The sequence below is a fragment of the Emericellopsis cladophorae genome (genome assembly GCF_022114955.1).
Source record: "Emericellopsis cladophorae strain MUM 19.33 chromosome Unknown NODE_62_length_120238_cov_116_934538, whole genome shotgun sequence".
Lineage (NCBI taxonomy): Eukaryota > Fungi > Ascomycota > Sordariomycetes > Hypocreales > Bionectriaceae > Emericellopsis > Emericellopsis cladophorae.
Genome location: NW_026250987.1, coordinates 65,717 through 91,518, shown reverse-complemented (window position 1 = coordinate 91,518; position 25,802 = coordinate 65,717). Strand labels below are relative to the sequence as shown.

Here is a 25,802-nt window from a genome sequence, read left to right as displayed (position 1 = left end):
TACAGGAGATCCGGCCCCTCTGTGCGTAGGTAGCTTCCTTCCCCCCCCCCTCCCACTGCAGCGTCACATAACGACTGGACGCGACTCCATGCGCGACGCGTGCAATTCCGCCCATCATCATCACACTTCAGGTGCTTCGGCACGACAATTATTGCGTCAATTCGGCACTGTAAAGATGGCCGCCACGCCCACAGTCACGCAACACAAAGAAGCCTTCATCAACAGTCAATCGCGACTTCTTGCCGGTTCTGTCACCCCCTCCCAGAGGTGGACAGCTTCCAACGAGCGACAATCCGATGGCGCCCTCGATCCGCGTCTCGTGAAGGCCGCCACAGAGGCAGTGAACACTTCCATACAAGAGCATGGGAAACGCGTATACGCACCTCAAGCCAACAGGGCCCTAGCAGAGCAGATTGCGCAGAGTTATGCTGCTGAAGCGGACCGAAAGATCAGAGGCGAGGAAGAAGATGAAGCAGAGGGCATTGCGAAAGAGGTCGATTTAGGTATGACCTCTCAAGCTCGTACGCCATGTGCTTTGGGCTAACCTCTTGTGCATAGTGAACGACAAGGCCATCGAAAGCTTGCCAAACGCCTGGCCCTCGGACAAAAACGCTACAGACCACCCTGAGGCAGCAAAACGCTATGCAGACGATGTCGCGACCCTCCAAGCACTGAACGAACAGCGCAGTGAAATAAGACAGCGAGTCGAACAGCTCCGGAGGCTTCAGTCGAGGATGGAACCTCTCCAGGCGACAGAGGCTGGCCAGGGCATACAGGAAAATCTAGTGACCCGCAACGGCGAGGTCGAAAAGGAGCTGGAGAGGATGCGCACACTCTTAGTCCGTGTATCCGGACGCCTGGGAAAATTATCCGACGGACAACATCAGCCAGACATGGAACCACCTGCCGAGACACGAAAACTAGACATTGACAACTTTCTAAACGATGGGACTGCCTTCCCGCGCTGAGGCGCTATGTACTACACGTAAAACCACCGCCTTCTATCGGCTCACCTCCCTCAATCGACACATGAGCGTAGGCTTGTTCCACGTGTTGAAAGCCTTGATGTGCTTCAGGTGCCCCGCCGGGTCCCAGACATCGAATGCATCTGGCGCATCTAGGTCCGCCCTCTCGACATCGTAATGCCACAGCAAGTTCCCCAGAATCAGCCTGAGCTCCAGATAGCTCAGGTGCTTCCCGATGCACCCACGAGGACCGAGACTGAAGGGCTGACTAGCATCCTTGTTCTCGTCCGAGTACATTCCTGACTTGTCGAGCCATCGTTCAGGAATGAAGACGTCCGGCTGGTGGAAGTTGCGCGGCGAATGTGCCGTTGACCATCCATGACAGGACACAGTGATGCCGCCGGGCAGCCATTCTCCTGCCACGCTGTCGCCCTCAGTGGGCACTGTGCGTGTCAGACCCGTGGGCAGGGGAGGGAAAATGCGCAGTCCCTCATCGATGCAGGCGTTCATGTACGGCAGCTCTTGGAGCTTGGTGAACTCCATGTCTGCTGCTGTGGGGAAGTTGCTGCGGATCTCGTCCGTAAGCTTCTTGTACGCGTGAGGGGTGCGCATGAGCCACATGAGAAGACCAGAGAGGAGAGAGGCCGTGGTCTCTGACCCGGCGACGATGAAGAGCGCCGAGTTGAGGATGATCTCGTCTTGGGAGACGCCACCCTTTTCATTCTGTCGAAGGATGTAATACAAAAAGTCGTTGTGCTCGCGTCGCAGTCCCTCGTCGATGCGTTTGAGACACTTTTCCTTGCTGAGCTCCAGGTGCTGGAAGCGCTTCATCTTCAGGTCGGCGGGGATGAACTTGCATAGGAAACGTTGCATAAAGGATCCTGTTGGGAACATGCGCCGGGTGGCCTGCTCGTAGGCACCGGCTTTGATCGTCTGCGTGATCAACGAGACCCAATCGTGCCAGACACCGTCCCTCAAACAGCCAAACGGCTCGCCAAAGGACATGTCACCAATGACATCAAAGGTTGTGAAGTCTTTACTGTCAGCCTTGCGACACAGCCTTGAGTACCGGAGTCAATACTCACTGAACCAATCGCACATGTTGGCTGGCTCTCCAGTCTGGGCAAAAGGCCTGAGCTTCGTGACGAACAAGTCCACGTAGCCCCTGATGATGGACTCCTGTTCCAGCAAAGCTTTCTGCGAGAAAGCGTGGGACAAGGTGCGGCGTTGCCGGGAGTGATTCTCGTCGTCTGCCATGGTGAGAGTGGTGGAACCAGGGATGTCCTGAACAGAACCGACACTGCTCGGTTAGTCTACCGAACCTCATCGTTCCCGTGCTCAACTTACTGAATGGCTATGGCAAGTCAGTACGAAGCAGTTCAATGTGATTGGGAGACCTACGATCTTTATGGAATTGCTGATGCCCTTGTCTGTGACCGTAGATGTCCTTCCAGGCTTGCGGGTCGGTGAAGGTCAACTCGTTGGGCATGGTACGCAGGATCGGCCCGTACTTCAGATGCAGCTCATGGACATCAAAGGGCCAGCGACCCCGGAAGAGTCCCCATATGCTGTACACCTGGACATGTCAGAACATCATCGGGGAGAAAGCACGGGACGCGTCGAGTTACCGGAGAAATCTTGGCCAAAAGCGGCCCAGGGTACTTGGCCAATGGGTGAAAGTAGACATTGTAGATTGCTGCACCAACGAGATACACGACCCCCTTGGCAGTGTTAGTACAGTGATGGTATGTGAACGTCTCTTCAAGACTTACAAGTCCCAGGCTCAGTAGTGCAAGGGCTCCTGCATTCGACACGACGAGCTCAACAACACCCATCTTGTTGTACACTCAAAGAAAAAGAAGAAATGCTGTTCAATGTGGGGAAGTGTTGCGGGTACTGATTGAGGTTGAAGTTGGGTGCAGTTTCAGTCCTCATCGCTCGCGAGCCTATATAGACCAGAGCCAGGTGTGCTGACCATCATGGCTCAGCCCTCGCCACAGCCTCCGACCCTATTTCTCGCCAATCCCACAGAACATAATCACCGTAAACGGTAATCTTTCAGCGTCTGAACCCCGCAGTCTATGGTTTTCCTTGTGACCTATATCCGGGGAAGTGGATGAGGCTGGCGGGTATTCATTTCCGTTGCGACGCGAGGGGTAGTCAGGTTGGGCCAGGATCCGGTCTGAGTCGTATATCGCTAGACAAGTTGACCTCTGCGAGTCAGAGACATCGAAATACAATAAGAGGCTGTTATTTGGGGAGAAAATGCTTTCCCATTGGGTGAAGATGTTTTCATGATCACCCGATTTGCAAGCTGGAACATTTTAAGTTAGATACATTGAGATTACTATCGTTCAACACACCGCCATCACCCTGATCAATGCGCCAAATGCGAGGGACTTAATGTCTAACCAAGTGGCTGCGCAGTCCGCCAGGTGATCGGACACCAGTAATCCATTGCCCATATCTTGGTCACTCGAGATTCTTTATTTGGTAGTCGGTGGTTTAGTAATTCAGCTTTACTATGGCTCTGTAGGGTAGCTCGTGACGGCAGATCGACATCGAATCGGCCGCATCCAGCGCTTTCGCACTCGCCTCTGCAACCGTGCTCCGTCTCACATGTTTGTTTACATCCTTAGTAGACTTTATCTTTGAATAGTCTCATGTACTTTCACCAAGGCGAACCCCATGGGTCACCGGACTCCGACGTTGTTGTTGAACACACGTTAAGATGTTGCGGAACCGGACCTCGCCTCGCACTCGCTTAAGGCGCGTTTCCGAGTAACTGATTCGCGTGACGACATGACTTCAGTGACGGCTAACCCATCTCTGCTTGGTCCTTCACACGACAACCTCGCTTCACGTGAGCGAATAATTGCTGACCTTTTCTCGACGGACAGTCTTCTCTCATGCACTTCAACATTCGAGAGAGGCGATTGTATAAATATTGAGCTCATGTCCTCCATATCTAGGCGTTGTCACCCCAAACACAACCATCTCATTTTACACGGTTGTTCGAGACTTGAACTCACGCGTTTTCCATCTGCTCCAAAATAAACGCAAACTTTTGAGCCTTATCTGCATTGAGAACGGGCTTCCGCAATAGGGCCTCACCACGATGGCTGCTACAACAGACACGAGGCCGCTCAATGCGAGTGGCACTTACACACGAACCTCAGCCCATGAGCTGGAGGACCGCCAGCTGTCGATCGACAACATCATGTCGAAAGCATGGAAATCATGGCCTAATGAAGCTGGCGTATGTCTCCACACCGCCTTGTAAAAGACACTTTGAAGACTAACTGGGTGCAGTTTGTGGGCTTGAACGAAGTCCGTGGTCCTGTCGCCTTGAAAGTCTCAGGCACAATTCCTCCATGGACGGCGGGAACACTGTACCGCACTGGTCCTGGCGAATCCCAGATTGAGACCGAAACTCGCGGCACGCACTACGTATCCCACTGGTTTGACGGCATAGCCCAGACACACAAGTTCAGCATCACTGCTTCGCCCTCTGGCGACGTGAGCGTTGACTACTCAAGTTGCCTCCAGGGCAGAAATCTCATTGAGGACATCAAGAAACGCGGCTGGCGCGCCTGCAGCACGTTTGCTCAGAAAGCCGATCCTTGCATTGGCATCTATGCTAAGATGCAGGCGGTCTACAAGCCCATGGGAAGCAATCACAACGTCGTTGTAGAGCGCAACCTTCCGGGCTTGTCTGGGTCTGCCTCCCAGACTGATCCCGGAGCAAAGACAGAGAATCTCTTCGTCTTCACGGATCAATCTAGTATGCGCCAGATTGACCCTATCACACTCGACCCGCTGGAGCTACGAACCCACGCCGATCTGAATCCCGGGCTCAATGGACAGCTTGGCTGTGCACACTCGCAACGAGATCCTGAGAATGGAGACCTTTTCAACTATAACCTCCTGCTAGGTCCGAGGGTTACCTATCGCATTTTCCGCGCGTCCGCGCAGACAGGCAAGACAGACATCCTAGCCACAGTCTCGCTGCCCGATATCAAGCCGGCATATATGCACAGCATGTTCCTCACCAAGAACTTTGTGGTTCTGTGTGTACCATGCACACACATTGGCTGGAACGGCGTGAAAATACCGTGGGAGAGGAACGTGGCCGATGCAATCTTGCCCTTTTCCGAGAGCAGAAAGTCCCAATGGCTCGTTGTCGACCGACGATGCGGACGGGGACTGGTCGCAAGGTTCACCACGCCTGCCGGTTTCTTCTTCCACTCCATCAACGCTTTCGAGGAAGAGATTGGAGGAAAGCGGACGCTTTATTTCGACGCGGTGTGGTATGCGAATCACGACATCATTTCCGCCTTTTACTACGACGTGATTATGGACCGCCACGACGCGACGAACAAGCACTGGGTTGCCCAGGAGGCTTACAAATCATGTCAGCAGCATCTTCGGCGATATGCATATACTCTTCCCGAGGATAGGAGTGTCGTTGGGGAGGGAGAGCTTTTGTTTGATATCCCCGGTCCGCATGTGGGCGAGCTCCCCACCATCAATCAGCTGATGAGCACAAGGAAGCAACGCTATGTATATAGCAATGCGGTCAGAGGTTTGAGCACCTTCATGGATTGCCTTGTGAAGACGGACTTGGTGACCAGAGAGGTGAAATACTGGGCTGGCCCGGAGACGCATACGCCAGGGGAAGCCATATTTGTCCCCCGTCCGAGGGGCGAGAACCTTCAGGGCCAAGGATGTAAGGAAGGGGCGGGATCCGTGGACGAGGACGATGGCGTGTTGTTGAGTGTCGTGCTTGATGCACGAGGGAAGCGAAGCTACCTGCTAGTTCTCGATGCTAAGACGATGGAAGAGGTTGGGCGCGCAGAGTGCGAGTTCCCCGTGGGCATAGGATTTCACGGACTACATGCTGTCGCAGTTTAGCCATGGTTCAATGCGCAGACAGGGCATTGTTCTCGTCTAGAATATGTTGACGTACGCGTGGGCGAAGATGCTCTGTATCTGTGCGTCTGGTCACAGGACCGCGCGCTGAGTCGCTGACCATCGACCACAATGACGTACCGAGCACCGGGCACAGTCTACCAGACACTTTCGTCATCCTCTTACAATAAGGCTAGCCACATCTCGTCCGTGGGTACAACGTTGTGCAAAACATAGGAAATGATTTGCATTTAGTGGAAACAAATCCAAAACCTATAGTGTACACACTATCATTTTGACAAGTGCGGTGCACCAAGAACCAGATCCTCTGCGCCACGTACAAAAAAGGAAAAAAGAAAGACCACAGCTGGAAATAACATCCCCGGATATCAATGATGCAAAACCAGCCCCACAACTATGTACCATGAAGTTTGTATCGTTCTTCGTAGCAACCAAGGCTCAACTCATATTCGCCTGCTCTCTAGGCGGTAGCGGCCTCGGGCGTGGCGGAGGGCATTTGGGCAGCGGTGCCGGCGAGGTCTGTGGCCTTGACCTTGGGGTTCTTGGTGTAGTAGTCTGAGATGGCGGACTTGATCGCATCCTCTGCCAACATGGAACAGTGCACTGCCAGATTCGTTAGTCATCGTGTCTTTGTGAATTAAAATGTTGGGAAATACGTACGCTTCACTGGGGGCAAGCAGAGCTCCTTTGCAATTTCAGTGTTCTTGACCTGGCCAGCATCGTCGAGGCTCATGCCCCTCACGAGCTCGGTCAAGTAGCTGCTGCTGGCAATCGCGCTGCCACAACCAAACGTCTTGAACTTGACCTCGCTGATCTTGTTGGTCTCGGGGTCGACACGGATCTGGAGCTTCATGACATCGCCGCAAGCCGGCGCTCCTACGAGGCCGGTGCCGACATCGACGTCCTTCTTATCCATGGAGCCGACATTGCGTGGGCGGGAGTAGTGGTCGAGGACCTTCTCGTGGTACCCACGACGAGCAGAGGGCGCGGCGCGGGGCGCGGCGGCGACCGATGGCCTGGCCGCAGAAACAGCAGTCTGGCGGGCGATGGCGGGGAGGGCCCTCGTCGATACGACGCGGAGTCCACGGGAGAACATTGTGATGATGTAGTCGGGTTGTCAAAGACGTTTGAAGTGTCGGAGGTTGTCGTCGACGAGAATTATATCTCGCTTTTGCCGGTTCCGACTGAGAGCGCAACTGAGTGGACGATTTTCGTGTTCACGTTTTCGTTGAAATGGTGTTAAATCACTGGTGTTGGTTGATTGTAAATTAATTGATGGAAAGGTAAGAGAGAGGGTGTAGAGGGCCGTGGATTATCTGGATCATGGAGATATGCTCCTCGGAGGCGAGTCTCCAGAAGAGGAGCTCCAGTTTCCCACGGACCTACAGCCAATCACATCGGACTTATGCTCTCGTCATTACGTTAACGATGGCTCGGCTTTTCGGAAATGTGGATGAGTAAGCGGCCGTCCACCAATCAGCGAAGGATCTGATTAGATTAGAAATGGTGTCCGAACAGGCGATAGGCCGAGGCCGGAGAAAGACCCTTGTAACTGCAGACGATTCTACTGTACTCCGTACGTGCCCAGTCGTCTGGGAGACGCAGATGTGATAAATTGATCATGTCACTTGCATCTGACGAACTGTTGGAAAGGCTGAAGCGCCTGCCAAAGAGCCCTCTTGGAGCAACAGGCCATCAGCACTGAGGCACGCTCGGCCAAGACACCTCTTCTCGCGACTTGATATCGCTTCATGCGCACGAAAAGGGCCCTAGAAAGTCGAGGGTCTTTTGATTGGATGAGACGGTATGTAATTGTTGCTCTAATGCTTGGGAGTGCAAAGGACGAAGGCCGCCAGATGTCAGCATTAATTCACCGACAGAAGAGCGCTCGGAGGAGGCTCGGACTTGGAACCTCAGGTAGGAGCCCTCGGCAGAGTGCGCTTGGCTGAGCACGAATTACAATTGTTGCCACTCAGATTGGAAGAATGAATCCAGTCGTCCTGTGAATGACGTGAAGTGGAAACGCAAGACGTCAATTCTGGGGCCTCAATCCAGAAACTTTAGTGACGCCATGACAGCCTAGCCACAACACAAGGCTAAGCCACACCCCGCCCCCGCCTTCGAACCAAAGCTCCCAAGGCTGCGCGTCTGCAGCTGGGCTCGTGATCGTCACCGACAGCCTGGTGTGTTCTGTGTTTTGTCGCGAGGTTAACCCTTTCTCTCCAGCGACCAAAAGTATTTGTTGGGAGTGTAACAAGAGAGCAACGTCAGCTTTGTTTCTTTTCACCATGGCGTGTCCCCACCTTGAGTCCATAGGTCCGTCAGCAAACCTTGACAAACCCAGCCTCCCTAACGCTTGTAGGACTCACTGCGCCTGCGCCAACTCAGTCTGTCTACCGCGAAGATTGTACGCAGTGCTTTGATTCTATCGTAAGAGCTTTCCCCTCAGATAAAAAGACAGCAGGCTGAGCCTTCCAGGATGACCCCGCCGGTCTCGATGTATGCCTACAGTGCTTCAACGGCGGCTGCGCCGGGGATCGCCTCCACAATAAGCTTCACAGCATCCAACGAACACACCCCCTCGCCTTGAATATCAGGAGAACCCCCAAGACAGTCGAGCGCGATGAGCCGCCGGCGAAGATGTCCAAACTGGCCATCGCTGCCGAAAAAGAGGAGGACAAGTACGATACTGTGTTGACGCCGCGGTGCCTGGAATGCAGTGTCGATCTCGACGTTTCAGACGCCAGGGTGACAAACGTGGTGGATAAGATTATGCGAGCGAACACGTTCGCGCGGAAAGAGGAAGTTAAGGCATGGGAGCAAGAGTTGACGACATGCGAGCACATTCTACTGATGCAACAATCCGAGTCGCGCAAGATCGAACAGGGTGCCTTGAGTCACTGCTATGCTTGCGATCTGAAGGAGAACTTATGGCTGTGCCTGGACTGCGGGAATCTGGGCTGTGGGCGCAAGCAGATGGGTGGCTTGGACGGTAACTCCCACGCCTTGAAACACAGCGACGATGCAGGGCATGGCGTAGCCGTCAAGCTTGGATCCATCACGCCCGAAGGTACTGCCGACATCTATTGCTACAAGTGTGACGATGAGCGAGTCGACGACAAGCTCGGAGAGCACCTGGCGCACTGGGGCATTGTGCTGGCCGAACGCCAGAAGACCGAGCAGAGCTTGACGGAGATGAACATTGAACAGAACCTGAAATGGGACTTCAGCATGACGACGGAGGACGGCAAAGAGCTGAAGCCCCTCTACGGCCCGGGGCTGACAGGACTGAAGAATCTCGGCAACAGTTGTTACCTTGCCAGCATTGTGCAGTGCCTCTTCGATCTGCCGTCCTTCCAGCAGCGATACTACCGACCGAATGACGATCTGCCCATGGTGCTGGATCCCGCCACAGATCTTGAGACACAGCTGAGGAAGATGGCGGATGGCCTATTGTCCGGTCGCTATGCGAAGCCGGATCCCACAGTTCACGCCGAGTCCAATGTGACGCATCAACGAGGACTGGCCCCGGCAATGCTGAAGCACCTTATTGGACGTGGACATGAAGAGTTCTCGACAATGCGCCAGCAGGACGCACTTGAGTTTCTGCAGCACATGTTCAAAATTGTTTCGCGATCAGAGCACATGGGCGAGAAACAAGACCCTACCCGTCAGTTCCGTTTCGAGCTGGAACAGCGGCTGCAGTGTCTAGGCTGCAATAAGGTCAGATACAGCTCTGATGAGCAAGACAGTATCTTCTTGAACGTACCGCTCCGCAAGATGCCCGCTGAAGAAGGCGCGGAGGGCCCAGACAAGTACGAATCCATCACACTGGAGGAGTGCTTGGATCTCTTTACTGCCGACGAGAGCGTGGAGCTTACCTGCTCCTCTTGCAGCAGCCAGGATGGCTTTAGCAAGCGATCACTCTTCAAGACCTTCCCCGAGGTGCTGGCGGTGAACGCACGCAAGATGACTGTGGTGAACTGGGTCCCCATCAAGGTGGACGTCCCTGTCATTGTCCCGGATGAGCCCTTCTCTTTGGACAGATACTTGTCCAAAGGACAGCAAGAGACGGAGGAGCTGCTGCCAGAGGAGGTGCAAGCCGAGACGCCTGCCTTTGCGCCAGAGCCAACGGCGCTCGCAACGCTGGAGGCGATGGGTTTCCCCTACAATCGATGTGCGAGGGCACTCCATGCGACGGGCAATTCAGATGCTAACATCGCTGCCGAGTGGCTGTTCTCGCACATGGAGGATCCCGACGTTGACGACCCACTCGTCCTAGAGAACGTTGCTCCAGGGGGTAGCGAGGCTGACCCTGAGAAGATTGAGTCGCTTGGCGCCATGGGTTTCGCCGCACCTGTAGCGAAGAAGGCGCTCAGAGAGACGGGTGGAGACATGGAACGGGCAGTGGACTGGCTGTTCAGCCACCCGGATGACCAGGGGCTGATGGACGAAGATGAGCCCCCCAAGACGGCAAAGGAGCCCGCCGGACGTGCCGATTTGCCAGCAAACTTTCGGTTGCAATCCATCGTCTGCCACAAGGGCACCAGCATCCACGCAGGGTGAGTGCTGCTTTACTTATCTTATTGACGGATACTGACAATCGCAGTCATTACGTTGCCTTCATCCGCAAGTCCCTGCAGAACGACAGTACGAGCAAGTTCAGCTGGGTTCTCTTCAACGATGAAAAGGTCGTGGAAGCGCACGATGCGGACGAAATGCGCAAATTTGCCTATGTGTACTTTTTCAAACGGGTCTAAGGCGGATCAAAAAAGAAGAGAAAAGGCGAACATGAAGTTGGGGAGTTGTGAGGGCATTGCATGGCGAGGGCGTGGATTAGATAGACCGTGGTTGGCGAAGCATAGATGAGACAGGGGGAATACAGGCAAGGCTTCAGAGCCAGTAGTACACATTATGTTACACATCAGCGCCCATTTGCTGCTATGCTACCGTAGCACTGACTCCCAACGCCAAGCATGGACGGTACTAGATCAATTTCCCATGACCTATAACTCGTCACTCGCCTAGGCGATAGCTGACCAGTGTATCGACGCGGTGGTTGGCCGTGCTGAACCCGCGTAATTGCACCCTTTCTCCGTTCTCAATCTCCTTGGCATCCGAGTCGCCCCATTCCACGGGGACGTCCGAGTCAGCGTCGGCGTACACGAGCACATTGAACGTGCAGTCGCCCGAGAGCTGAGGAAGGAAGGTGACGGACGCGGTGATCTGGCGGAAGATGGCTGCGATTTCCGCCTGGATCTCTTGCTCGGTCTTCTCCTCGGTCTGGGCGGCGCTCGAGGCGGTTGCCGCCGCCGCTCTGGAGACGTTCTCGTCAGTCGGTTTTGACTTTGACTTGGTCGGCTGGAAGATTTGCACCTATTGTTCCGCACCACATGGTTAGCCAAACCACCCTGGGTCAAAGGGAAAGATAGGTCTGCCCACATCAAATTGCCACCGCTCAACGTGTTCCCCCGTGTCCTTGTCTGTGATGACAATCACGAGCTTTGAAATTTTCCCTCCCACCATCCATTTATCTAATTGGGACATGATCTTGCGGATGTATGCTTTGACCTGGTCGTCGGAGGAAACCAGCATGTTGAGGCCATATTTCTTGACGGCGGAGAAATCCTCGGCGGGGTACACACCACGCTGGAAGCTGTCGCGTTGTCAGTCTCGGTCGAAATTCGATGCAATTGAGCTAGGGGGCGTTCTTCGTACAGGATTGTGTGTATCGAATATTGGAACTGTGGCCAGATGGTTAGCTTGCGCGCGAGAGAGCTCCCAGGAGGGGTGGGATTGACGTACGAACTCGGCGACGAGCTTTGCTGACCCCTTGAGGGCAAGTTTGTGTGTCTTTGCCTTTTCCTTGTCCTTGGGATCCCTTGAGGACTTTGACGGCGGTTTTGTCGACATTGTGGTTCGGCGTGTGCTTAATGGATGTGGTGGAAGATGGCGAGGCGTTTTGTTTACTTTGCGGGGAGTGTTTGGTTGGCGGGGGGCGCAGCATTCGGTTTCAGCTACCCTACGTATTCGCATGGTCGCGCGCTCCATATTTGCCCCGTGAATATCAACAGTGCACCAAATACCTCCATCAACCATGCAACCAAAGGGTTTTCTATACAACTATGACAAGCCGGCATTTCTTCCTCCGATTCACAAAGGTTTGTCAGCCCTAGCTGTCGACTACCGTGTACAATTCGCCTGGCAAGCTTGAATCGTGAGTCTGATGACTCTGATCGTCACCTCAGCCTCGAGTATCTGGTCTGAATAGCCTCAAACCGCCATCGTCCTTCCACTCACCGTCCGCGAGCCAATTGCACCAACCCAAGACATTAGTCGACAACCTCTCGCCCACCCCCTGCACCAGCTCATTCAGGCCATCCTGCCAAGTAATGTCCACCGTGATCTCACCACCCTTGACGCCGAAGCAGGACATAATGAACAAGGACCGGCAGAGCTCCGCGCTGAGGCTGAATATGGCTCTGCTAATGTGCCACCCGCCCTCAGCCGAGCCACGCTCTCCATCGATCACACCCAGATTGGTGACCTGTCATGACTCCCGACGGGGCTTTTTCATGGATCGGGTCACCTCGCTTCGCCAGTCGTCGACCAGGCCCATCAGGCTCATAATGTCGTCTTTGAAGCCCTTGTCCAGACGCCCCTGGACGCGGCCGCGCATCAGCCCGGCGACCTCCTACACCACAGACTCCAAGTAGGCGAGGCCTTGCGAGGGATCCTGCGTGCCAATATTCTTGGTGAGTCGAATCACGTCCTCCTCTGTGAACTCGTGTATGACCATGGTGACGAGATTGTTCACCATGCGTTTCGGATCGACGCCGCCGACCGAGGAGCTTAGAAATCGTCGCTGATCGACAGCCGTGCTTGCAGAGAGGGAAGGCTGGCCATCCATGTCCTTCAACTCATAGTAGAGCGACGCAAAGACGATACCGTTGAGCATGCTCGTGACCGTGGCGTCATTCTTTCGACAGGCTGCGACAATACGCTTGCTCTTGTCCGCGTCGATCAGGATGGATGTGCGCTTCGTGGTGGTTGGACTCGTCTGGACGGTCCCCCACTGCTTCTGCGTATATGTCGGCTTCGACATGAACGATGGCTTCAGCTCGCCCCATGCCGATTGGATGGTGAATACCGGACTTGATGAGAACTTGGCCAGCTTGTTCTGTGGGGGCGTGAAGGGGCCTGTCGACCGGCCGAGCAGAGGACATTGCCATGGAGGTTGCCAGGGTGGTTGAGTGTCGTCTGGGCTACTGCGCGAATGATGATGGTCTGCTGCAGCGTTGCGTGCTCGGATGCCGGCCGCGACTCCTGTGGGACACCGAATCGACAGCTGATGACAGTCGCACACATGGCCTTGAGGACGTAGAGTGCCGCCATATATCGTTCTCTTGACGCTGGTCAGTGCACCATCACCTTCGTACAGGGTACGACATGCCACTCGCACGTGGCCCAGCGGTCGCACCACCATGGGCGACGCGTCTTTGTGCGTCTTCTTCGTCCCGTTGACAGCAGCCATTTCGCGTTCAAAATTGGTCGGTCGCGTCCCCGAGAACCTAGGCCCCTGCGCTGAGGTCGGCCGCAGCGGCAGTCCGCGCGCCCCGAAATGGCCACGGTCAGTCGGCGGAACGCCGACGAACAAGCCCAAGAACAGCAATGTGAGGACGATGGAACTACGTATGAATAGTATATTAATTATAGTGCGGTCCGGCACTGTCTATTGCGCCCGAAACAGGCCCATGGCCAGCATGTCATCGCGGCCCTTCTAAGCCACACGCGCGGGACGTCGTCTGAACCAGTTTTTGGGGTTGTAAGGATTTCCACCCTGTGCACCCTCAATCCTTCTCGAATCCTCCCCCACGTCTCCGCCAATGACCCGGCCTCGAACACCTTGCTGCATCTCGTCGAGGTGGTAGTCGCTCATCAGCAGACTGAAGACGAAGATCGGGGCGCAGACGCAGACGGCAATCGTCAACAGCTTCGTCATGGTCTCCTGGTACGCGCGATTGATGGCGATGCGCTCGTCGCTACCCTGCGGGTACGCGAGTGCCTGTGTGATGTCGGAGTAGATGAGGTTCGCATTCTCCTTGGCCGCGTCGGGCAGGTATTCATTCAACTTGGGGACAATGTTTTGTCCCCAGACGGCGCCGCTGATGGCTGAGCCGACGGCACTGCCGATGCTCACAATGGTCAGGAATATGGCCGTGGAGGATCCCAGATCCTGATGACTGGCGCTAGCTTGGACACCAATCTGCGCTGGCACGTTGAGCATGCCACCGCCGAACCCAAGGAGCACCTGGCTTCCTATAATGGCAGACAACGAGGCTGTTTCCGTGCGGTAATGCATCATGAGGCCCATACCCATCATGTACAAGGCGGAACCCCCGACGACGAACCATTTGTACCTGTGGGTCAACTTGATGATAATGGAGACAATGATGGACGAGACGGTTGACGAAAAGGTAAAAGTCTGTGTGATATACACCGCCGTCTGGTTCGGAAGTCCTCGCACGACCAAGAGATATGATTGGAAGTAAGGAAACACGGACAAGTAGAAGGCCATAAAGTAGAAGAAGATGAGCACACAGCCCGCGCTGAATGTTCTGGACTTGAGCAGATACAGCGGGGTCAGCGGGTGCGGAGCCGTGTTGGCCATGATCCTGCCAGGCACACCCTGAATGTTGTGCTTCTTTGCGAACCGCGAGCTGGCCTCCCAAAAGGGGTAGATGACCACGAGAACGGCACCGACAGAAACCATGGCTATGATATCACGGTTGGCCCATCCGCCAGAGACATTGGCAGCGATTGTGCAAGGCACAAGAATCAGGGCGAAGCCAGCTCCGAGGAGGAGGATGCCGCCCACGTCGAGATCCCTCCACAGATTGCCCAAGACGGTGAGGGGGCTACCTTGCATAGTATGGCGCTCCGGGGGCAGGAGACCCATCCTCTTCGCTTTGAGCCCGTTCGCAACGAGGGACGTCAGCAACGGGAGGAAAGCGGCGGGCAGCAGGATAGCGAACATGCCGTAGCACCAGCGCCAGCTGCCCGTGTCCGCTCTGATCCTGTCGCTAATGGAGACGCCGACCCAGGTGGTCACAAGAAATGGCAGGTCCGGTAGTGTCGACATGATGGCGCGCCAGCTCAGGTCGGTCGTGTCGGCGACGAAGACTTGCTGCAGGATCTGGAGACCGGTGCTGCCTGCCGAGTAGAAGATCTGAGCGGCGGCGAAGGTCTGGACGTTAGTGGAGCTGGCCATGACGATGTAGCCGAGGACAAAGAGCAAGACGGAGAAACAGAAGGCTTCAGTGCGGCCAAAGACGTCGGCAATCTTCGCCATGGGTGGCTTGGCGATGGCTGGGAGGGACAATTAATTAGCTGTTGGCTCAGCGGACGGGCTCACGACGGGGAGCGTACCTAGGATGACGCTCTGCACCACATTGATGGTCGACACCAGCGAGTGCTGCGCGAAGGAACTGGTGACAATAATGGTGACCGAGCCCGTCACTTGGCCCTCAAGAGAGGTGACGAAGGCCATGAGGAAAATGCCGAGATAGGCCACTCCCAGTCCAACCTTTGTCCAGGATTGGGAGATGGCCTCGATTTCTTGGACACCATCTTGCAGTGACTGCGCAGATGAGTCGGTGTCCTCGACTACGGGCGCTTCGTGAACCGTTTTCTCCGTGACTGGTTGCTCGCGTGCTCGCGAGGAGGATTGATGTTGTTGGTCGGCCATGATCAATTGAGCAAGTGGGCACACATGTGTGCTCGCTGAGACCCCGAGAAAAACCAATGCATCTGCGGGAAGGGGAGAAGAGGAGAAGAAAAGGCTGAAGGGGAAGTATGTGCCATCGGGGCTATAGATTGATAAGTTTTGATCGGGCAGGGTGCGGCAGCCAGTGGGCGCGTCAAAGGCGAATCCTTTGGGCGACTCTGAAGTCTGAACTTAGAAAAGAGAGCAACTAAGTTAAGGTATTCTCCGAGGCTGCGCCAACGCCAATTGCAACCAACCTAATCTGCCAGGGTATGGAAGTCTCCAAACCAGCCCTTGTCGACTATTTGAGAGGCGAGGATAGAGGAAGAAGTCGAAACCCCCAAGTCGACTTGGTCATCCTGGTCGGTTGCGCTTACCCTCAGCATTCGGAGATCCACCGCTCCTGCCAAATTGGGCGCGATGGGGAGTGTATCACAGTGATCGTCGTCTAGTAGCACGCTAGTCCGTTTGCGGTAATCACAGATGGACGGCCCCACACCGCGAACGGCGCAAACTCAGTCACTCATTGCCTGTTGAACAATCAACATTTGTCTTTCTCGAGGCATCTTGCCGATGGCACGAGGAAAATTGATCTGACTTTGGAGTCGCTGGACAACACCAATATCCCAATCAGCAGTGGGTAACAATGCGAAGCTTACACCGCTACGCAACAATCAGGGCAGTTTGCTGAGACATGGACGCGGTGTCATTTCACTAAAAGACCTGATGGTATAGACCTCGTCCTCATAAAATGAGCTGATTCGAGTTCAAGGCGGAGAGAAATAAACCGACTGGACTACGGTAAGCCGGCGTGACCAATCACTCACAGAATTGCAGCGGTCCTTGAGGCTTCAACAACAGCAGCAGTTCTCTGTTGGCGTTCGTCACGCAGAGCAAAAGAAAAGGCAGCAGAAATATCGGCAAGAGAAGGCACTGATTTTTTTTGTAATTCAGATGTAAACAAGAGGCACATTAAAACAATGTTTTGTTCAAGTAAACCCAGTCGGCACGGATATACGATCGCACAGTCGACGAGCTGGAAAGACTGGAAGAGAACGTTAGGTCAACGATGACACCAGGTACCGGGCAACTTCATTATAGGCAGCTTCGTCATTGTACGTTCTAATGTAATGACCAAGCTCTACACAACGATGCTCATTCAACTCTGCTTCCAGGCTAAGCCCCTCAAGCGTGGAGCGCTGGTGAAGCTGCTCTCGTCCTTGTATTGGTCGGGATGCCCCGTGGTATACAAAGGTTTGATGTTACCGTGCTCGACGGAGTATCATTGATCTCAGACGAGGATTCTGAGTCTGAAACGCCATTGCCACTTTTGAACTGAAAGTAGACTAAGTGGCCCTTTGTGTCCACAAGGCACTATGCGAGCCATCAATAGAGACGAATTAACTTCCTATAGCGAGTGGTCACCTGAGCTCTCAAAGCCTTCCCTCCCTCTTAGAACACATGAAGCCATTCTTTTGTAGACATGGCTACTCAGTTTCTCTCTTTGGGTGGCTCAAGACAACAAGAGGTCGACATCCTCTGTTCCCATGGTGAGACGTCGCGCATGATCTTGTGAATTTCGCTTACAATGGCGCAATGAGGACCTCTGTGAAGGAAGCGAAGCGGCATCGACAAGTATAGATAGGCAGGACTTCCTCTTCACACATTGCTCCTACATCAACAAACATTAAAATCCACCGCCTAAACACCATCCAACCTCAACTACTTGCATCAACCACAAATCCTCACGATGGCCGAGCCTCACAACTCCCAAGAGAACAAGAATGACAGTGAGACATCGTCAAACGTGGCCTACGGCGACCATGAGCTCCCCAGCACGGTTCTAACTGCATTGTCTGGCGACGCAGCAGACAGCGCTCATGGTACAAACAACAATCCAGCAGACGCTGACTGGTTTGCTGCAGCCACCTCACCCACGCCAGGTGATGTAGAATATGCAGAAGCCCGGGCCGCCGAGCAAACCAATGGCGCGGCTTCTCCTGCCAGTCCGGACGGCAACGAGCATCGCCTGCACCGGCCCATGCGTTTCTGGGGAATTGCCGAGACCATCTTTAAGAATATCCATGGCCCAAACGTCGGCTGGGCCGACCTTATCTGGTTCTTCTCCAGCCTGGGCTATAGCCTCAACCAAAGCCGGTCAGGCTCTCGTGTTGACTTCAGCCATGATGAGGACCGTTGCCCCTTTCCAACGTGGGAGACCTGGCAGGATCCTACTACACGGGAGACGCACGAGAGCAATGTCCTCTTCATCTTCCATAGACCGCATCCATTCAGCACCATAAAGCCAAAGAAGATTCTGAGTATTAGGAATCGGCTTGAACGTGCTGGGGTCAACATGGCGCTGCTGCAAAGTGTCTTTCGAGAGTAAGAACAGAAGGGCCTTGTGCGAGGTGGCCCGTATCTATGGACCGTCTGGGAACCCCCCGGGTGTCCTGGGCTGCCGACGAAGCCCTGGCGACGGAGTGAAGGAGCCACGCTTTGAGAGCGACCGATCCGGGTGACGAGTGTGTTGGAGCGGGGAGACTGTCTGGGCAATTTCACCAGGCATATAGGCTATCATGTGGCGTTTGTTTCGTGAAATATGATTGTAGGTAGCTCTTCTCAAGTGTATCAGCACTTGCCACAAGCAAGGCGGCGGAAAGCGAGTCCGCTTCATACATCAGTGGCATGGCTCCAGAGCTGCAAAAAGGTGCAAACATTACCCTCCGAGTTCATACACAGTTGTGCCTTCATCGGACTCATCGCGGATAAGAACATGCTTCCAAAAACGCTTCGCTCATGACGCCAAAAAGTAATGAGCGGATTCCCAGGATCAACCCGACGAGATCATTGACATACGGCCTCACGCCTGCCTCTTCCTTCTCCTTTGTCGTGGCACCGCGGGCTTTAGACTGTCAAAGTACTCCTTCACGATTTGTGGCGCGACCTTTTGTATCTTTTTCTTGGGCTCCCACGTAGCTTCGGAGGGCGCATAACCGGTCCACTCGACCAGAAGTTTCTGGCCCTTGTGTTCACGGATACCATAAATGTCGTAGAGCCCTTCCTCATTGGGGTTTTCGGGGTGGCCACCCTGTTGCTGCCAATACTTGAGCAGAGCGTCCAGCGCATCATGATGCAGGTTCGCCTCGGGTTCCCAGGTGGGCTCGGACCCATGCCAATCAACAAGGAGCTCGATTGTGGTGCCCCGCCAACGATGCTCGAGGAAGCGAGTAAAAACGAAATATGGGTCACCGTCGTTGTCTGAGGGCACCTCGTAGATATCGCCCGGGTTCCGCGATGGCAGCTGGGACTGATACAGCGTAGTGGTCTCATCTTCCGCCATCGTCTCATTTTCTGGCTGAGGGGTAGGGGGCTTGGACTGGTCGTCGTCGATTATCGGAGGAACATCGGCAGCGCTGTCCTCGCCATTGGATGAGGCTCTTGACGCAGGAACAGCTTCAACGAAGAGGTCCTCCTCCTCGACAGACTCAGGCTGGGGCCTCGTATTGACCTCGACGCTGATTTCCTCTGCAATATCCCCGTACTGCGTGGCCGTCATGCCGGTGTCGAGAACCTGGACATACTGTGATTGTTCGTGTGGTGATACACCCGAGAAGGGAAGCTGACTGGCCATGGCGAACTCGTCATATTCACCGGTGGTAGACACGGTAGCTAGCGGCGCTCGGCTTTCGGAGCGGCTGGAGCTCTCGATAGGGGGCTGGTAAGCAAGCGGTGACGGCGGTTGGCTCTTGGTCGGGGACCCTTTGTGTTGCGAAGAGCGGGCACGACCAGCGGGCGCGGCGACGACCGCTTCGCGTGATGACTTGGGCAATGGCAATGCTTTGCGCGCTTGTTTGTTGCCGTAGGTCCGCAGGGGGGGATCGGGGGCAGCGCGCTTTTTCGATTGTTGCTGGGATGGAGAACCGGTCTCACGCAATTTGTTGTCCGGCCTTTTAGGGACTGGACTTTGGCTTGGCCACCCAAAGCGTTCGAGGAGCCTAGCACTCATGATAGTCCAATGATATAGCAAACAGGAGTTAAAATAATAACTGTGGCTGTGGTATGGTGACGACTGGCCTGTTCGTGCAAAGCGGTGCAACGCGGTTGAAACGCGCGACGCGCAGCGGGACGCTGTGAGCAAGTGATACAATTCCACGCACTGTGTCAGGTAGATCCGGTGAGCAGGGTTGATACTGTGTGAATACAAACCTAGGGACGGTAGATCGAGAGATCATGAAGTATTGCGTGCGTTCCTAGATTGCATACCACCTACCCTAAAGTGTCTGCCTTTTCGCACTCGCAAGGGTACTACCGATGCTACATAAGGTAATACGACATCTTGCGTACCGGATAAGTTATTGTTTTTTTGCTACTTCTCATTTGCTACTTCTCATTAATACGAATTTCCCAACCTCAGGGATGTAAATCCAATTCGTGGGATTGCGCGGGACAATGATTATTTATCAGCGACCAGAAGAATTCGATTTGAGGCACACCTACACCGAAACCCATCCATCCCCAACGAATAAAGGCACTTCGCTTTGACTGCCGAACATAGGGTACAGGACCTGTCAAATCCACTTGTTGTCACTTGAGACTCCCACGTAGTACGTATGCTCTAGTTGCCTTTGGAGTTTCTCGACGTTCAGCTCCAATCCCGTAACCGTACCCCGCGCCGTCCTTGTTCGAAGAAAGATGCACCAACAGAGCCAGTACAACACCCAGAAGACCGGCCGACATCTCACAGCTTTGACCGGTCGACCCTTGGTTATGCTACTTGTACAGTCCCCAGGGATTCCAAATGTCAGCGCGTGAACTGTGGCAGTAGTGCAGGGATACAATCTACCTATCCCTCTAACGTAAAACAGCCGGAGGAAGAAGTATAATTAGGATCCGCACTATCTCTGTAATTTGATCAACAATCTCTGGCCAAATCAGACACCGCCCTTATTAAAGACAGCTGCCAATGATATATTGTGCCGAAGAAAACTGGGCTCTATCCATAAGCTAACATTTGGAACCCTGGGGACAATAGCAGCCAGCTCAACTTTAGTGTGCGACAGTGCGATCAGCGATCTTCAGATCGAGGCGTGTGGACCCGTGATCCAGCTTCATTCAGCCTTTATAAGTTAAGATCGAACTCCAAGAGCATCAAACTTGACGCCCTGGCGCTAGCCAAGCCTAATATGCACGAGCCCTGGCCCCTGGAAGTGCGCTAAGGCATATGGCCTGTGGGGAATGAGGACAGCCCTTACTTGGTTCGCGCTGTGGTCACTGCAGCTGGTGCCTGGACGGACTGGTCCGACACGTAGGTGATCGCAGACGGCCATCCAGACATACGCTGTTCAAGACAGTCGGCACTGGCGCGAGTTGCATTGTGGTGAGAAAGTACCGGGGTGCCAGAGCGCTAGCACCAAGTCAATTCCCGGTGCCATGAACGCCTTCTTCCCGCGAATTGTCCAAGGCGCACCGACGCATGGACACATGGCTTGCTTGACACCTGCATGGCCCTCCCGCTTGCGGCGGGGGATGGGTAAGGTTCGCCTGCAACACGTCAACAAGTGGCAATCAAGGACTGTGACAAGGCCGGACTCCGGAGTCCAGGACGTCCTCATAGGCCGCCCCCTCCCAGGGAAAGAAATCTTGGAAATCCTTGCCAGCATGAAGTGACATGTGAATGTGTCAAGATCTCTTGCGTTGGGTGCGGGGATCTCGCAGGCAGACAGACGGGTGCTCTCGAGGCGCCCACCCACTCGCGTGCACATGGGAACGCGAGAAGAGGAGACAAGCCAACGGTTGCTGTTGAGCACCGCAGGACCCTAGGAGAAGGACAGCCGTGACGGAGTGACAGTTGGCCGAAGCATGACCTTTTGCCGAGGTGTCTTCCATCCCAATTGGGCGCACTTCATCCCCACGTCCTCAACTTTAGCGCGGCGGACGGTAGGACGGTAGGAGGCTGGACTGGAGTCGCTGGCGGTCGAGTCCAGTCGACTGAGTCGAGCCCCGTGCTGCCTGCCGTCCATGCTGCCCCACCTGCGGCTTGAAGAGCAGGATGCGTTTCCGTAACTCCTCCACCACGCATCTGCTTCTGATTACTCGTGCTATGTCTCTCTGCTTCTTCCAAGTACTTCCCTCTCTGCACTCCTCATCCTTCCATGCTTGACCGCACTGTCACGCACCCATCTCCGCCCGACCACTCTGAGCAGATCATGCTTGCGGATCCCTCGTGATGGAGCTTCCATCAAGTGGCAGTCGCCCCGCCTATCGCACCTCTTGTACAGAGTGCCAGCGTCGCAAGCAGAAGTGCAATCGCGAATGGCCCTGCAACCACTGCCAGAAGCGCAAGGTCGCTGAAATCTGCCGCTTCTCCAATCCCCTTGCCTCGGTCTCGGCCACGGCCACCGACAGGACGACGCCCGCTATCAGCAACAAACGCTCGCGCAGCCTCCACGATGATGACGACGACGACGACGAGCAGAACAACGAGTATGAGAGCGATGATGACGCCGACAATCTGGGGCTCGAGGCCCTGGGATATATGTCAGGCACTCTACTCGATTCGCTTACCATGGAGCCAAAGGTATGATAAGCTGGACGCAGGTTCACGAGCGCACTGACGTCCATTGTGCTGACTAGAACATGAAAAAGGGTTCTGAGAAACTCGACTGGGTGACCGTCAACACCTGCCCCAAGCTGCGTGACGCGCTTGAAATTCTACCGCAACGACCCCAGATGGATGGCCTGTTGCAAATGTTCTTCAACAATGTCAACTATCACTACTACATCATATACCCGCCTCGCTTTCTAGAGGAATACCAGCAGTGGTGGGACCGGACAACGAAGCAACAGCCTGTCACGCTGCAATGGACCTGCCTTCTCATCATGATGCTTTCCTGTGCCATGCAGCACGTGGACGCGGAAATGAAGGTCAACCTTGAGCAACGACTGGGCGATTCGGCGGACAGCCTGTCCAAGCGCTACTACGACACGGTCAAGGACCTGGCCGTTGCCATCACCAGCGGCCGATATCACGTCATCAACGTACAGCGCACCCTCCACAGCATATACTGGCACAAGGCCGAGGCCCAATTCCCCGAGGCATGGCATGGCATCGGCGAAGCAGTCCGCGAGGCCCAAGAGCTGGGCTTCCACAGCGAATCCGACGATGGTCTACCCGAGTTTGAGCGCGAGGTGCGGAGACGGCTCTGGTGCATTCTGTCGACATGGGACTGGCAATTCGCGTCGGGTCTCCAGAGACCGACCATGATCGATCACGGCGATGTCGACGTTGCTTTGCCGACGCTCACCCTCGAGAATGTGGATCCCTCGCCTCTGCTGCACATGAAGCTGCAGGCTCAGGCCATCACGACGCTCGCTGCTCGGTTCGGTGCCCCCAAGAACGTCAAGACGCACGACGAGATCCTCGAGTACAAGACCATCATTGAGGACTGGCTCGCGGGCTTTCCTGCTGTGTACAGCACCGAGAACCCCGACTTGTCCAGGGACAGCATTCATCCCTGGGTCACATCCCACCGCTTCTACATTCACACCATGGCTTACCTGATGATCCTCAATCCGATCCGCCTCTACATGGGCAAATATTTCGACGAGAACTCGTCGGCCGAGGACCTGCGCATAAGGGATATTGGTGTCTACTATTCCTTACGCAATCTGGACACGACTAGGCAGTGGACAGAATACTCGTCGCATCGAGACGGCCGCTATCACTTTATCATTTTTTCGCTGTTTGACACAGCGACTGTCCTCGCTGCGGCCATCATCAAAGACCGCGCTAAGACGATTCCTCGGCGCGACGAGATCCTGGAAGGCATACAGAATGCATACTTGCTGCTGCGCCGCGTAAACAAACTGTCCAAGACGGCGCAGGTATCGTACGATATTCTGTCGCGGGTCGTCAAGCGGCTCCCTCGGCCTCGCCGGTCCAAGAAGGCTCGAGTGCAGCTGACGCCCGGGGAGGATGCGTCTTCGGCTTCGGCCTCGACGTCGCCCTCCACCTTTGGCAACAGTGGGACGACGGGCTCGTCGCCTCACACAGCCGCCAACACACCCAACAGCGGAGCGCCCTCGATCGAGAGCCAAATCATGCCGCAGCAGCAGAGCTTCGACATGGAGCCATCGCTGGGCGACTGGGGGCCACCGCCTGCCCCCCCGCCGCTCGGTGACGCGAAGCACGAGCAGGTGCCGAGCCACATGGTGCATCCAGACATGAGCATGTTTGCGCCATCCATGTCCATGATGCCACAGCACACAGATCTACAGCCTCCCATGCCCGAGATGATACCCGCTTTTGGATACGACGAGTTGATCACGGACGATGTCATGGGCCACTTCTCCCTGCTCTGGGATCACAACAGCCTCAGCCTGCCGTTTATCAACTCTCAGGTGGGCGGCGAGCAGATGCAATGAATGAGTTGATGATTGATGGGGGGCATGCATGCCCGTGGTTCACGAATAATTAACACACGACAGCGTTCTTTTGGATCTAGTGGGGCGGCTATCTGCTATTATCATAGGCAATCAACTGGCGTCTACGGATTACATCTAGATACTCCATTGCGTGAACGCGTGAACGCGTGCGTCTGGTGTCGCACCCCTTTCCCAACTCAAGTATGACATCCTACTTGATGCCAACGACTCTAGGAAGCAATCGATGTTGTGGGTGAGCATGTCTCACGCACCTGCTGCCCAAAAGACACGACGAGGAAGTAAAAGGATGTACGTTCTCAGTGGGGGTGATTTCACAGATGTACAGATAGACTTTGAGTCGATCCAAAAAAGAAAGGAAGTTGGAAGAGGGGGGATTCCGGGCTGGACACGACCCGCACTCGACCGACCAAAAGTCGAGTGATGATTCACTCACCCAGCCCTACTTAATACTTTTTCTCACTCGTGCCCATATCCGCACCTCATGACCTCCAATCATCATACACACATGAGCAACTTGCACTGAACCAAATTTTGCTATTGCTATGCACTTTGTTTGCAGATATCAGGTCGAAAAACAAAAAATGGGGTCTGGCCGGGGATTGAACCCGGGACCTCGCGCAAGTTTAGAAACTCAGGGTTTGACAGTCCAGAAGAACTCCCTAAGCGCGAATCATACCACTAGACCACCAGACCAACTATCAACCAAAGGACTGAGGGATTGTTGGAGAAGGGGCCGAGATTTAGTGTTTACAAGTGCTTGGCTTGTGCATGGTCTTGCGCAAAGGTGAACGAACCGTCCTCATCCTCGTCCTCTCCAGCATTGTCTCTACCGGCTCCATCGCAATGCTGATCTGATTATGGAGGAAAATATTTCCTCTTTAGCCTGTCTCTCTAGGCGAGAATCTCCTGCGCGTCAGCTGTACTGGGCGTGACTGAGATGGAAGACGGCTCCACGACCATAAGTGTCACTCAAGTATCTAGCGTCCTTGGCTATTAGATTAGTATATCCTAGCGCTACCAGACGGCAGTCTGGGCCCTCACGCTTCAGAAATAAAATGCAGGTAGAACGACAACACCGTGCATGCATCTAATAACCTTTCCCGTGCAGTCTTGTTTCCTCCACGCCAGCCAAGACTACAACAGGCACCAATATTCGGGACGTGTTCGGTGACGATAGATAATTCCGGCAGCCAACCAACGCCGTGCCAAGTTTTTTTTTTAATTGTGGCCATCCCAGACACCCATGCCTACAGATTCCGAGCTAATCACGTGTACGGAAGAGACCCTATGTGCGCCGCTTGGCGAAGCTTGTTGAGGCCATCGATCTCGAGGCTACATTTCCACACATCGTTAAGTCGTTTTCGTGCATGACAGCTTGAAGGGACCGGAGCGTAATCCCTGCGCGTCCTCTGCCGGGAATGTATGCAAAGGCCACGACAATGGCAGGTGAATCCTTGACGGGCAATCTTGGGCTCAACATCGTACGTACGTACACGAATTGGCCAGCTGCTGGCTGGGAAAATGAGTCCGGTCCCAGGGTCCAGCGACTCCTCAGAAAAGCCACATGCGGTCATCACCGGCACGGTGACGTCGACGCTCCACCACCAATCCCTTATTATCTTCCAGGAATACCCTTGTACCCCAATTGTCTGTCTCTGCGAGATTGGCGCCGCAGACGCGCCTCTACAGTC

The 25,802-nt window shown here is 54.6% G+C and overlaps 10 protein-coding genes across 10 annotated transcripts; 5 read left to right on the top strand and 5 right to left on the bottom strand.

Annotated features, from left to right (window-relative positions):
* Positions 1-175: 175 nt before the first annotated feature.
* J7T54_007640 (uncharacterized protein) lies at positions 176-968 on the top strand (the record flags this gene model as incomplete). The annotated part of the gene is made up of 2 exons (XM_051509472.1): positions 176-503; positions 559-968. 2 exons carry the CDS (start codon positions 176-178, stop codon positions 966-968), a joined length of 738 nt encoding a protein of 245 aa, XP_051359555.1.
* Positions 969-1,001: 33 nt separating this feature from the next.
* On the bottom strand, positions 1,002-2,800 carry J7T54_007639 (Isotrichodermin C-15 hydroxylase-like protein; the record flags this gene model as incomplete). Its single annotated transcript, XM_051509469.1, has 6 exons — positions 1,002-1,999; positions 2,051-2,265; positions 2,313-2,319; positions 2,367-2,541; positions 2,594-2,686; positions 2,738-2,800. 6 exons carry the CDS (start codon positions 2,798-2,800, stop codon positions 1,002-1,004), a joined length of 1,551 nt encoding a protein of 516 aa, XP_051359554.1.
* Positions 2,801-4,083: 1,283 nt separating this feature from the next.
* J7T54_007638 (uncharacterized protein) lies at positions 4,084-5,879 on the top strand (the record flags this gene model as incomplete). The annotated part of the gene is made up of 2 exons (XM_051509468.1): positions 4,084-4,224; positions 4,278-5,879. 2 exons carry the CDS (start codon positions 4,084-4,086, stop codon positions 5,877-5,879), a joined length of 1,743 nt encoding a protein of 580 aa, XP_051359553.1.
* Positions 5,880-6,357: 478 nt separating this feature from the next.
* J7T54_007637 (Iron sulfur cluster assembly protein-like protein) lies at positions 6,358-6,993 on the bottom strand (the record flags this gene model as incomplete). Its single annotated transcript, XM_051509467.1, has 2 exons — positions 6,358-6,500; positions 6,558-6,993. The coding sequence occupies 2 exons, from the start codon at positions 6,991-6,993 to the stop codon at positions 6,358-6,360; spliced, it is 579 nt and encodes a 192-aa protein (XP_051359552.1).
* A 1,192-nt stretch (positions 6,994-8,185) lies between these two features.
* J7T54_007636 (uncharacterized protein) lies at positions 8,186-10,657 on the top strand (the record flags this gene model as incomplete). The annotated part of the gene is made up of 4 exons (XM_051509466.1): positions 8,186-8,213; positions 8,260-8,327; positions 8,409-10,459; positions 10,507-10,657. The coding sequence occupies 4 exons, from the start codon at positions 8,186-8,188 to the stop codon at positions 10,655-10,657; spliced, it is 2,298 nt and encodes a 765-aa protein (XP_051359551.1).
* A 256-nt stretch (positions 10,658-10,913) lies between these two features.
* J7T54_007635 (uncharacterized protein) lies at positions 10,914-11,810 on the bottom strand (the record flags this gene model as incomplete). Its single annotated transcript, XM_051509465.1, has 4 exons — positions 10,914-11,273; positions 11,340-11,553; positions 11,616-11,641; positions 11,703-11,810. The coding sequence occupies 4 exons, from the start codon at positions 11,808-11,810 to the stop codon at positions 10,914-10,916; spliced, it is 708 nt and encodes a 235-aa protein (XP_051359550.1).
* A 781-nt stretch (positions 11,811-12,591) lies between these two features.
* On the bottom strand, positions 12,592-15,645 carry J7T54_007634 (uncharacterized protein; the record flags this gene model as incomplete). The annotated part of the gene is made up of 3 exons (XM_051509464.1): positions 12,592-13,481; positions 13,689-15,266; positions 15,327-15,645. 3 exons carry the CDS (start codon positions 15,643-15,645, stop codon positions 12,592-12,594), a joined length of 2,787 nt encoding a protein of 928 aa, XP_051359549.1.
* Positions 15,646-17,413: 1,768 nt separating this feature from the next.
* On the top strand, positions 17,414-18,052 carry J7T54_007633 (uncharacterized protein; the record flags this gene model as incomplete). The annotated part of the gene is made up of 1 exon (XM_051509463.1): positions 17,414-18,052. The coding sequence occupies one exon, from the start codon at positions 17,414-17,416 to the stop codon at positions 18,050-18,052; it is 639 nt and encodes a 212-aa protein (XP_051359548.1).
* A 474-nt stretch (positions 18,053-18,526) lies between these two features.
* J7T54_007632 (uncharacterized protein) lies at positions 18,527-19,672 on the bottom strand (the record flags this gene model as incomplete). Its single annotated transcript, XM_051509462.1, has 1 exon — positions 18,527-19,672. The coding sequence occupies one exon, from the start codon at positions 19,670-19,672 to the stop codon at positions 18,527-18,529; it is 1,146 nt and encodes a 381-aa protein (XP_051359547.1).
* A 2,220-nt stretch (positions 19,673-21,892) lies between these two features.
* Positions 21,893-24,090, top strand: J7T54_007631 (putative transcriptional regulatory protein-like protein; the record flags this gene model as incomplete). Its single annotated transcript, XM_051509461.1, has 2 exons — positions 21,893-22,243; positions 22,300-24,090. The coding sequence occupies 2 exons, from the start codon at positions 21,893-21,895 to the stop codon at positions 24,088-24,090; spliced, it is 2,142 nt and encodes a 713-aa protein (XP_051359546.1).
* Between the last annotated feature and the right edge of the window lie 1,712 nt (positions 24,091-25,802).